General features: G+C 33.8%; 1 protein-coding gene across 1 annotated transcript; it reads right to left on the bottom strand.

The window, feature by feature from the left end:
* Positions 1-6,410: 6,410 nt before the first annotated feature.
* LOC130623152 (uncharacterized) lies at positions 6,411-10,126 on the bottom strand. Its single transcript, XM_057438640.1, has 6 exons — positions 9,439-10,126; positions 7,798-9,314; positions 7,259-7,622; positions 7,007-7,053; positions 6,547-6,574; positions 6,411-6,496 (listed from the first exon to the last, which is right to left on the bottom strand). The coding sequence occupies exons 1-6, from the start codon at positions 10,124-10,126 to the stop codon at positions 6,411-6,413; spliced, it is 2,730 nt and encodes a 909-aa protein (XP_057294623.1).
* Positions 10,127-12,016: the final 1,890 nt, after the last annotated feature.

Genomic DNA, 12,016 nt, shown 5'->3' with positions numbered 1-12,016 from the left:
GATGGCAACTTGAGGTGGTGAGAACATGCCGTTAAATACCGCAGCTGCTCCGACCAAAAATACTATACCAAAACATATTTATCATATAGTACTTGACTGATAGCGTGTGTATATATGTCTCTATAATAATAGCCGTAGTCTGTCTGTCTCTGCGCGTACCCCCCGCTGAGTTAGAAAATGATGTTACGGAAACACGAATATCAAATGCGATATCTTTTTATCCACTTTGTTGCGACGGGTAAATATAAAGGACGGGCGAAACCGTGGATATTTCCACGGGTAACGACTAGTGTGTATATATTTACACTACTCCGCATTTAATAATGCGGGAAAGATATTCAGGTGTTTGTTTACATTTAATCTCCTCGGGAAAGTTCCAAAGAGCACGTGTTTTTATCATTAATAGAAACTTTTTTATCAGAAAAAAATTTATTATATTTATTTTATTTACTGCGACAATCGCCTGGAATTCATTTTCCAAAATCAAAGAAATAAACATGGTTAGAGACTATTAATTCTTTGTATAAATAAAATGCCTATTTAAAATCACATTAAATTGTCTTTAAATTTAAAAGCTCAGTAGGAGTACAACGATTTTTTTCATAATATTAATTATTAAACAGCGAAACAGGGGAGTCAAATTAAAATCAACACACGATTTCATTATTTATAGGATTCTCAACATAATTCAAGGCATCTTAACCATAAAGAATTAATGAACTTTACTCGACTTCAAGCATTCGAATGCGTCAAGCCTAAAATAAGGGAGCCAATGAGTGAAAAACTTATGCACAGTAAAAGTAACGAGAATTGTGCAAACCCATTAAGTAGCAATTTCATACCACCACTAACTAGCCTAAAACGCTGGCATCAAAATCTGAAGAAAGCCAAAGCCATGGCTACAGATATATTTTATTACGAATCTTCAAACTTAGGAAAATATAATGAAAACTCTGTGGAAATTGTCATGCAGCTGCACAAGGCAAAAGAGGTTGAAACATGTGTTGAAAAGGAACTGGACTGGTTTTCTACAAATGGGAATGATTCAATAAGCGATACAAAGAATAAAACTAAAAACGCTGTAAAAAGTGGAACGAAGAACCAAGCGAACCTTAATGAGTACAAATGTCATGTTTGCGGCGTAGCTGCATCAACTCGATGCTTAAAACGTCACGAAGTCTTCTTTGGATATGGATGCACATAATTTTCCAAATCCTATGTTGATAAACGTAAACATCAATGATCTGCAAGCTTATTTCGATGAAAATTGTTGGGAAATTATTACGGATGCAAGTACGTGAGTTTTGTGTCATTATTTCATCAATACTGTTCATTAGTTCTTAACGATCAGCATATTTTTGTTTAGTGGAGATATTGAAAGGGACGTGGAGTTGCAGCATATGTACAACAAGCAACTACTCCAATATGATAATGTGTGATACATGTCAACAATGGTTTCACTGGTAAATTTTAGATAACCTACGTATGTCATGTTTTTGTATTTAAATTATGGAAAAGTAATAGTAACATTTATATTTTAAGGGATTGCGCCAATGTTTCAAAATTTCATGCGAAAGAAGAATGGTTTTGAAAGAAATGTCAGCAAAGAAAATGAAAAACTATACTTCTTACTTTAATTTGTTTTATTATATTTGGTAATATTTAGTTATGTTTTACTCATATTTTACTCAGGATAGACTTTGCATCAATTTGTTAAATTTCATAAATCACAGTATTCAGTTTACCAAATTTCATTATTGTATCACTATGGTGAAAAACACCTTGAAAATTGTGAAGTTATTGTGTGATTTTCCAAATCGCTACAATGAAATATAGGATGGATTTGCATAATTCTTCCTAAATTTAAGAATAGGTGTGTTATACTCACTTCATTGCCATATTTTACCAAAATACTGGCTAATAGGATACATTTGCATCGTTTTGTTAGATTTTTTAATTCACGATATACAAACTCGGTTGACTGTGAAATTTTATAATTTTTTTTGCATTAGTATATGATAGCACAGATTTGCATTGTTTTTATTATTTGATAATTCATGTTACTTAGTTGATTATGTTATTTTACCGATCCTGTGTAATGATAGGATAGATTTGCATCGTTTTGTTAAATTGGAAAATTTGTGATACTCAGTTGATTGTGATATTTTTATATTTTTTGTCTAATAATAGGATAGATTTCCATCGTTTTGTTAAAATGGAAAATTCGTGATACTCAGTTGATTGTTATATTTTTATATTTTTTTTGATGTAATAATAGGATAGATTTGCATCGTTTTGTTAAATTCAATAATTCATGATACTCAGTTGATTGTGATAAATGATATACTATTTTTTGATGTAATAATAGGATAGATTTGCATCGTTTTGTTAAATTCAATAATTCATGATACTCAGTTGATTGTGATATTTGATATCCTAGTTTTTGATGTATATAATAATAGGATAGATTTTCATCGTTTTGGTAAATTCAAAAGTTTGTGATACTCAGTTGATTGTGTTATTTTACCGATTTCCTGTGTAATGTTAGGATAGATTTGCATCGTTTTTTTAAATTTGAAAATTTGTGATACTCAGTTGATTGTGATATTTTTATATTTTTTTGTCTAGTAATAGGATAGATTTGCATCGTTTTATTAAATTCGATAATTCATGATACTCAGTTGATTGTGATATTTGATATACTAGTTCTTGGTGTAATAATACGATAGATTTGCATCGTTTTCTTAAATCTAATAATTTGTTATGTAAATAGGTGATATATTTTTTTTCTTACATTTAAAGGTAACTAGATGGTCTTAGAAAATGTGGCTCCTATCTTAAACCTTTAAGGCTATTTTCCACATAAAGGAGACTTTCCGCATAACAAAACGGACAAAAAGATTTTCTGTTCACGTGATGTAAACATTTTAAGTATGCTTTGTTAATTGATTCTTACCTTGATGAGGTAACTTGAAGGCTTCACCAGTCACTAATACTATTGTATTGGTTACCGAAAGATAACAACAGAATTAACACAAATCGCAATATCAACATTGCCACCAGGAACACAATTTTAAAGCCAACACAAATAGAATATCAAATTGCATGCTACAACTGTTTGTCACAATCAACATGACAAACAAATTAAAATCATCAAAAAAAAACACAACGGTAATCACTACAATTAATTATTGTAGAGATATTTTGGATGTCTCCAAAACCTCAAGCAACTTGTTTGGAGACGCTCCATGTTTTGTCAAGCAGTCAGCTAATTGGTGTTTTCCTTCAACCCACTTGACAGTAATCTCATCTTGTTCCACCATCTGCTTCAATCTGGCTATATCAACTGGCAGTCTCAAATCCTTTGTGACATTTGTCGTTTTCAAGGTTTCAAATAATGACTTGTTGTCGATAATACAAGTGATCTTTGGAACCTTCGTCAACTTGCAGATTTGCTGTATGACATTGGCCAAGTAAAAACTAGCATCAGCTCCTTCACTCAGAGCAAGTGTTTCCGAAGCAATTGGGCTTTTGGTTACCCTTTGTAGTTTCTTTGATTGCCAGCAGATTGGTATAACTTCGCTTAGGTGTTTCACAAATATGATGAATGCACCTTGTGATGATCCACACTTCAAACTGGCATGAGTTGCATATGTGTAGCAAATAATTTCACAATTTTTCATATTTGCAATTTTGGCAATGGTTATTGCAACATGCTTTCTCCTAATTTTTCGAATAATCTTGTTGGCATCTTTCAAATTTTGAACTGTAGGTTCCTTGCCATAATTAGACGTTTGGCAACTATCATAAGCCACATCAGGGCGGGTTTGTCCGGCCACCCAAGCAATTTGGCCACTCAACGATCTCAGCATGGTCTTTTCCTTGCTAGTCAATTTTCGTTCATTGTTAACATCATTTTCAATATTAACAGTTATCAAAGAGTCTATATAGCTCACTTGATTAATCTTAATTTTGCTTTTAAATTGATCCACATCTAAACCTAGGTACTTGAAGGTTGAGCTCGATTGCGTACTGATTTTGAACGTTTCGAAAAGTTTAAAAATAACATCTTTGTGGAAAGCTGGACTACCACCATACACAAAGTCATCAACATGGCAAACAAGAATTCCAGTGATTTGCTTGCCTCTATACCAGTAAAACACAGCAGGATCGTAGGTACACGTTTCACCACCAAGTTTCAACATTTCACTTCTCACTCGTTTGTACCATGCTCTAGATGCATCGTTTAACCCATACAAACATCTCTTTAGTTTCCACACTGTTCCCAATGACAATGTGTCTTTTGGTGGTTGTAGAAACAGTTCTCTTTCAATAGCATCTCCCTGAAGAAAAGCTGCAGTGATATCAAGTGAATTGATCTGCCAATCATTGCTAACTATGATAGCATTAGCAAGTCGAAGAGTTTGTTTGCCACAAGTTGGAGAATCTGTTTTCAACGAATGTGAATTTTCCTCAAAGCCTCTAGCCACCAATCTAGCTTTCACAACCCTTTTTTCACCTTTAAATTTCTCAGTTATGACCCATTTGCTTGATACAGTTGTTTGACCAGTGTCTGGAACGTCTTCGAAGACATCATTTTCTTTTAAATTCTGCAATTCTCTCTCCTTTGCATCAACTACTTCCTGTGAAAACATTTCACACATATAGACGGGGAATTCCGGACTTTCCAGCTTGACCCATTTGGACACATCATTTCAATTGATGCTTTTTGGCTTTCTATCACCATCATTAGGCACATTAACCCACTTCTTTTAGGTTGTGCTGAGAGAACTCTTGCACGATACCATCTTCCATTTAGATTGTATTTGATGTATGATTTTGCTTTTAGTTTCGATTCAACTTTCTTGGATTCTGTAGCTGGTCTTCTAAAAATGTCACTTGTACAACCACTACCTTCGTCTTCTTTAGTTTTATTATTGTTATGAGTATCCCTGTTTTCCTCAACTTCATTTTCACTTGTGCCAGAATCTTCTTGGTGATTTCCGTCTACATTTCTAGCTTGTTCTTGATGATATTGCTCTACATCTTCAGAATCATCATAAACATCTATCACATTCTTATCAGCCGTGTCATCATCATCATCATCATCATCATCATCATCATTATCATAATCATCACCATCACAATCATCATCATCATCATTATCACAATCATTGACACTATCGTTCATATCATACAACTTATTCAAATGGCCTTCCTTCCTCTTGACATGATCTGACTTGAATTCACTAACTTTATAATTTTGGCTATGTTTCATCAACTGACATGGATGCACCATCTTGTCCCAAAACCACACCTGGACCTTTCCAACCCTTGGTGTTTTTGCGCTTGTAGAAGACTTTTTCCCCATTCAAATACGTCTCATCAGAATATGTTCTAACATTATGTCTAAGCGCTCTTTTAATTCTCTCACTGGATTCTGCTTTAATGAAATTCTCGCTTGCCCTATGCAGAGCAGATAGATTTTTTTTCACTATTTCACTTGACGTAGTTGGCTCCAATGCTGGTAAATGATCTGTCAGAATAGTGGGTGTGTTCACATTATGGCCAAATACCAATTGGTTCAGATGAGATTACTGTCAAGTGGGTTGAAGTAAAACACCAATTAGCTGACTGCTTGACAAAACATGGAGCGTCTCCAAGTCTTTCCTTGTGTTTTAAGATTCAATAAAACTTCTGTAATATCGCAAGTAGAATCTCGTGTATGGTTGTATCGTATATTTCCCCTATTGTCCAATGTCGTCCTGGAATTTGTACATCGAATCCGTTCCTGGACAACAGATGAAAGCATTTTACCACAATGAACACACCTAAATAGACAGCTAGCATTATTTGATGAATAAACACTACTGTAAGTTTCAGAGAACAAGTCTTTAATCTTCTTACAAAATAATTTACTCTTGAATTTATCCTTGTTGTCTTTCACTTGTTCAAGTTGATGTTGATCAAATGTGTAAGCAATTCTGGTTACCAGTATATCATTAATGCAACTCATGTTGCATGGACTAGCAATAATAGCAGACAGGTTGTGGTGACAATAATTGATGCAGTGTTGCACCAACTGATCCATCTTTAAGAAATCTGATGAGATGAGTATTGAGACCGCGTTTTGAGCATCTAGTTCTGGTAGTTGTTCTTCTTTATCCCTTTTTACATATCTTATCAACCAATCAAATATTTTAATGTCACAATGGACAGAAATGTCAACATCTTCCCATTTCTCTGTGTCAGCTGATAAATAATCTTGAAAATACTTCATTTCTCCCAACAGCAAGTCCCTGGGACATGTGAAATCTTTCTTTAAGTTTTTAGTTTCATCACAAACATGAATTGTGATTTCCATTCTTTTATGTTAATTTTTTCAGATAGTTAGCTGGCTCCTTCTAAATTCAAATTAATCTTGTTTCATAACGACCAATCTCTTGATGAGGTAACTTGAAGGTTTCACCAGTCTCTAATACTATTGTATTGGTTACTGAAAGATAACAACAGAATTAACACAAATCGCAATATCAACATGCTTACTTCTCCGTTTCGTGCCGCGGAAAATTTTCTTGAAGTGGAAAATAGCCTTTATAATGCTTTTCAGTATGAGTCTTGTTGATTCTTAAATTTACTTTTTCAAATTTTTCGATTTTTGCGACTTACCAGTTAAAAGTATTCTTATCTGCATGTTTTTTGAAAACGAGTTTCTTATAAGGAGGCATGTAGCTTTTGTTAAAGGGAACGCGAGGTATATAATGATGTTGGACTTTTATAGTGTTAAAAAAAGTAGTTTTAAAAATTTAAAGACTTGTTAACCAACTTTTTAAGCTCTTTAATAAAGTACAACATCATTTTTTACCTCAAATTTCCTTCGGTTAGGTGTGATACTTAGTTGATTGTGATATTAATATCATGGTACTGATTCACACTATTTTGTACATTTTATGTTATTTATTTATTTATTTATTTATTTATTTATTTTATTTCACGAATGTTTTACAAGGATGGCCATTTCAGACATTATAAAGTCTGTTATCAACATGGGTCCTTGGAATAAATAGGATAAAAAAAAAATATTAGTAACAATAAAACAAGAAAATGTAAATGTACAATAAAAACGGTGAGTATAAAATATATAAACTGCAAAAAACACACAGACAAAAGGCTAAAAATCAAAATACCACACTAGAAAATGAGTTGATCAAGACGAAAAACAAAAAACAAACAAAAAGCCATAAAAAGGACTAAATACGCAGATAATATTCTCTCAGTTGCGACTTAAAAATATTGTATGATTCACATTTTCTAATGTCCAACGGGAGTGTATTGTAAATTTGTGCTCCAGTGTAACAGAAAGATCCACGAGCATATTCCAAACGAAGATTAGGTAATTTCAAGCTATTTCTGTTGTTACGTGTGTTTCTTGTGTGGTTTTTTTTTGTGAAGTAATTTTTAAAATTTTCACACACATCGTTGTCCAAGCAACGGCGAATGAAATTACAAGCTCGCATTTCTATCATATTGACAGTATCAGGTGGTGTCAAGAATTGATTTCCAATAATTGAAGTTGCTCGTCTATGTAAAGATTGGAGTTTGAGTAGTTGTGTCTGAGAATTCTTAAGGTGAACAAATCCGCAATATGTTAATACTGGTTAAATCATTGTTTGAAAAATTGCCAATGCAGCTTTATCTGTAATCAGCGATATTTATACGTGGATGTCACCCTCACAGTTTGGTAGCCGTAAGTTACGTTTAATGAGCTGTTTTGTTTAGAGAGGTTATTTTTCGAACCAAATAATATTGCTTTAAAATTAATTCATTTTCCAAACACCATGCAAGTACACAATTCATGTCGGATGAAAGACGGGTTTCTATGATCTCTAAGTCCTTACCAGCAACAAATAAAACAGTATCGTCTGCATATTTGACTACTTCAGAGTGTTTCACTACGGTACAAAGATCATTGAAAAACATAATAAATAGTAGTGGGCCCAAAATTGACCCTTGTGGTACTCCACTATTGACTGGATGTTCATCAGACAAAGAATTTTTGTATTGAACTTGCTGAAATCTACCAAACAAATAGTCTGTGAACCACTCATGTTCGTCTCCAACAATTCCAAAACTGCTTAATTTTGACAGTAGTTCACCATGACTTAACATGTCGAATGCTTTTGTGAGGTCTAAAAATACGGCACCGACCATTTTGCCATCGTTAACCTTCAATTTCACAGTGTCGATAAAGATTGTTGCAGCCAGTTCAGTTGAGCGACGAGGCCTGAAACCGAACTGGTTGTTGTTTATTAAATTGTTACTTTCCAGATATGCAGTCAATTGTTCATGCACAACTTTTTCAATCACCTTGGATATAGCTGGAATAACAGATATTGGTCTATAGTTATTAACAGATGACTTTGCTCCAGATTTGAAAAGTGGTAACACTTTGGTGCGTTTCCAGTCACTTGGAAAAGTTGAAGTTTCAAAAGACATGTTAATAATATATGTCAGTGGTGAAGCGATTACCTCCATGCAGTCTTTGAGTAACCAGGATGGTAGATCATCTAGCCCAACAGACTTTTTACGTTTTAATGATTGTAGATGTTTCATGGTTTCATTAACAGTGATTGGTTTAAGTCGAAATTTTGGGTTAGATTTACTCGGTATTTCTTTATGATATTTCCAGACGAAGTTTGTCAACACAAAAGCAGATCTTTTAAGTGAATTTACAACATTAGAAAGAAATCTACAAAACGCATTAGCAATAGAATGTTGATCGGTTACCAATTTCTCGTCGATTTGTATAGTAGTATTCACTTGAGAGTTCGATCTAAGTGGAAATACTTTTTTTATCGACCGCCAGAAGGGTTCTGGATTTCCGGTGTTCTCCTCAAATAACTGTCGCTGATACGTATTCTTTGCTTTACGAACTTTATTATTAACCTTGTTTCTTATTTTTTTATAAGCGGTGATATCTGCTTCTGATTTGGTTTTACGCGATTTTCGTAACAAATTGTCGCGTGAGTTCATCTCCTTCTTGAGATCAACAGTCATCCAATCACATGGCTTACCGCGAACTTTTTTACGAACTAATGGAGCCATGGAATCGTAGGTGCGATATATAATTCCCTTTAACAAAGACCATGCTTTATTGACGTTCGTTGAATTATAAACATCTTGAAAATTCTGTGATGAAAGTGTTTGACAAAATTTATCTTTGTCATAATTTCGATAGTTTCGACAATTTATTGGTTTTGCTAACGAAACGGGTGTGATGTTGTTTTCTAATACAACATATAAGGTCATGGTCACTAAAAGAAATGGGGATGACTTTGGTATCCGCTATAACTGTGCAATTAGTTGTAGCGATAATGTCGATAAGAGTTTGTGACGTTTCCGCTATTCGGGTTGGTGATTTAATGACTTGTTTAAAACCGTGTAACGTTAAAGCTGTCTTAATCCCAACATGATCGTTCTTTTTCAGAAAATCGACATTAAGGTCCCCTAAGATTATAACTTCTTTGATACCGTCTAATTTTAATGACAGTACATCAGATAGAAGAGATGAAAAATCTTTATTAAGATACTTTGAATTATCCGGGGGTCTATAAATTACGGGAAGTAAATACGATTTCGCATTTTTTGGACATATTTCTAACCAAATACCTTCAATTTCATTTATTTCTAGATCGAGTCGCCTTTTATAAATAATATGATCAGCAACATAAAATGCTACTCCGCCTCCTTTTCCAAATTTACGAGAATTTTGTATAAATGTGTATCCATTAATTGCAAACATGTCCTCCGGTTCATCTCCCGTATGTATTTCCGTAAGAGAAAAAATGTCGATTTTTCTGTTGTTTATAAGAATGTTCGAAATCTCAGCAAAATTTGCCCATAGACCTCTAACGTTCAGGTGAAACATATTCATACCCTTTGCATTAGTAAATTCACGGATTTCATCTGTGGCATTAGGTCCAGGACACTTTTCAACATCACCGCTTAAAAGCAACAACACAAACAACCATCTGCTTCGTCTAGAGAAATATACTCCGGTTTTGTTAAGACTTGTAAAAAAGCACGATTCAATGTTACAAATACCACTACTCTCGACAATATCCATACCACTTTTAAAATAAAGCGAATAACTTTCATTTGAGCATAAGTAAAAACGTTTTTGCAGCAATAATACAACAAATAATAGAGCAGCCACAAACGCTGCTGCTTTCTGTGCTGCCAATTTGACGTTATTATACGACTATGAAAATTTGTTTGTTTCTTTTTTCAAAAAGCTGTGATTAGGGTCAAATTCTTTTTGCAAAGCAATTGCAGCAGGTTCGACTCCTGTGCCAGACGTTATCTGTATGTAAGTTGATCGGTGATAAAGTGACACATTATCTGGTAGTCACACACTTGTTTTACAAAAAGCTCGGGAGGGGGAATAATACACAAATAATACTCACGTATATCGTTATATCACACTGTAGCTTGACATTTAATGTTATCAGAATTGTGGCTTGTTTAGACATATATTTTACTTACGTTGACTGTTAAAATCTCATTGGACACTGGACACGATTTGACTATTCAAAAATAATTAAAAATTAAGGAATGCTAGCGCTTTTGGACTAGGTTCAAAATCCGAAATTTTAGAAATATTTTAAGAATAATGTGTTTTGTGAAATTCGAATAGTTCGAAATTTCACTTTTTTGTTGCTTTTACATTGGTTTTTATTGGTCTTTTCCTCATTTTTTCATTCATGTTTTACATGTTCTTTGTTTATATTTTCTATCTACTGAAATTCTGGCGCATATGAAAAAAAACTTTTGTAAACATCGGAAACTCATTAAGGTACATGTTTTTTATAAGAATGCTGATCCTGAAGGAAGCCTTTTAATGTTTTCAACTTCTCCAATTTAAAGCCTCAAAATTTTCTCAAATTGCTCTTAATTTTACTGTTATTTTGCCTTGAATGTTCTTAAAATGTTCTAAAATTTATGTTCTTATAAACTTGGTTCTTTCATGGTCAAACCGTGAAATTTCATATCATAATTAGTTTTTTTTATCTATCTTTTCGTTTATGCAGTTCACTATATATTAAGAACACTTATCAGATAAATGTTACTTATACCTGTTACATACATATGTTCTGTTCTGTTTTTATATTTTACAAGAATTATAGTTTCCCAATAAAAAAGTTTGGTGCTTGTCGGTTATTTCCCAACCAGAGGGCCAGGGTCAGGATTAGGGTAAGAACCTTATTGGGAGGATTAACAGAGAACTTTAACATGACATAAAAACGAGATTTCATGCGGAATTTCATTCACATATGCGCCCCTCTAAAATTCATATTTGTAAATAAGCACCCGGGCGCTTAAACCAGTATTTACGGTATATAAAGGCGTGTATTCATTACGCACATTCTTGCCAAATGCTTAGTTCTCATATCTTTCAGAACTTCAGTTTTAGGTATTTCTTGAAACTACCCCTCAAATCACTATAATAATTTTGTCTGTCAAATAGGTCTCATTGTAGCTTTATTTTTTAGTAATAACCGACAACAGGTGTTAACAGGCGGACTAAATCGCACGAGATTTAGATGCGGGAAGTATGTGCGACAGCGAATTCTCGTTGATTTTTCTACGAGCTAACGACTAGTTTCTAAAATAATAGCCATATTTCGTCAGTTCAAAATTGTTGCGCTGCAACATTAATATAACAGGCGAAAATCCGAAGAACCAACGAACTCGATCTTTATAATAATGACAGATCTCGCTATTTCATACCGAGTGCTGCCGTGTAAAACCTGATCCAAGTTGAAATCCGATCCGGAAAATTCTCCGAGGAGGCGGAATCAGCCAACAAAGATTTCGCCCAAAAGATAATAAAGACAACTCGCGCTAAATCACATGAACATTTAACGTTCGAAGGCCCTGTATATGTATATTTACATTTTAATTCTTTTTAGGTAAAGGATTATGCAGCACCTCGACCATGACCGACCTACACTAT

This window comes from Hydractinia symbiolongicarpus, chromosome 13 (genome assembly GCF_029227915.1).
Source record: "Hydractinia symbiolongicarpus strain clone_291-10 chromosome 13, HSymV2.1, whole genome shotgun sequence".
Classification (NCBI taxonomy): Eukaryota; Metazoa; Cnidaria; class Hydrozoa; order Anthoathecata; family Hydractiniidae; genus Hydractinia; species Hydractinia symbiolongicarpus.
Note: the sequence above shows the minus strand (reverse complement) of the source record. Positions and strands in the feature narration are given on the sequence as shown.

Coding starts and splice junctions, on each gene's coding strand:
- LOC130623152 (XM_057438640.1), bottom strand. CDS start 10,126: ATGGATATTGTCGAGAGTAGTGGTATTTGTAACATTGAATCGTGCTTT. Junction 7,054..7,258: donor ACTGAGAGAATATTATCTGC/GTATTTAGTCCT, acceptor ATTTATTCCAAG/GACCCATGTTGATAACAGAC. Junction 6,575..7,006: donor TGTCTGAAATGGCCATCCTT/GTAAAACATTCG, acceptor TTCCACTTCAAG/AAAATTTTCCGCGGCACGAA.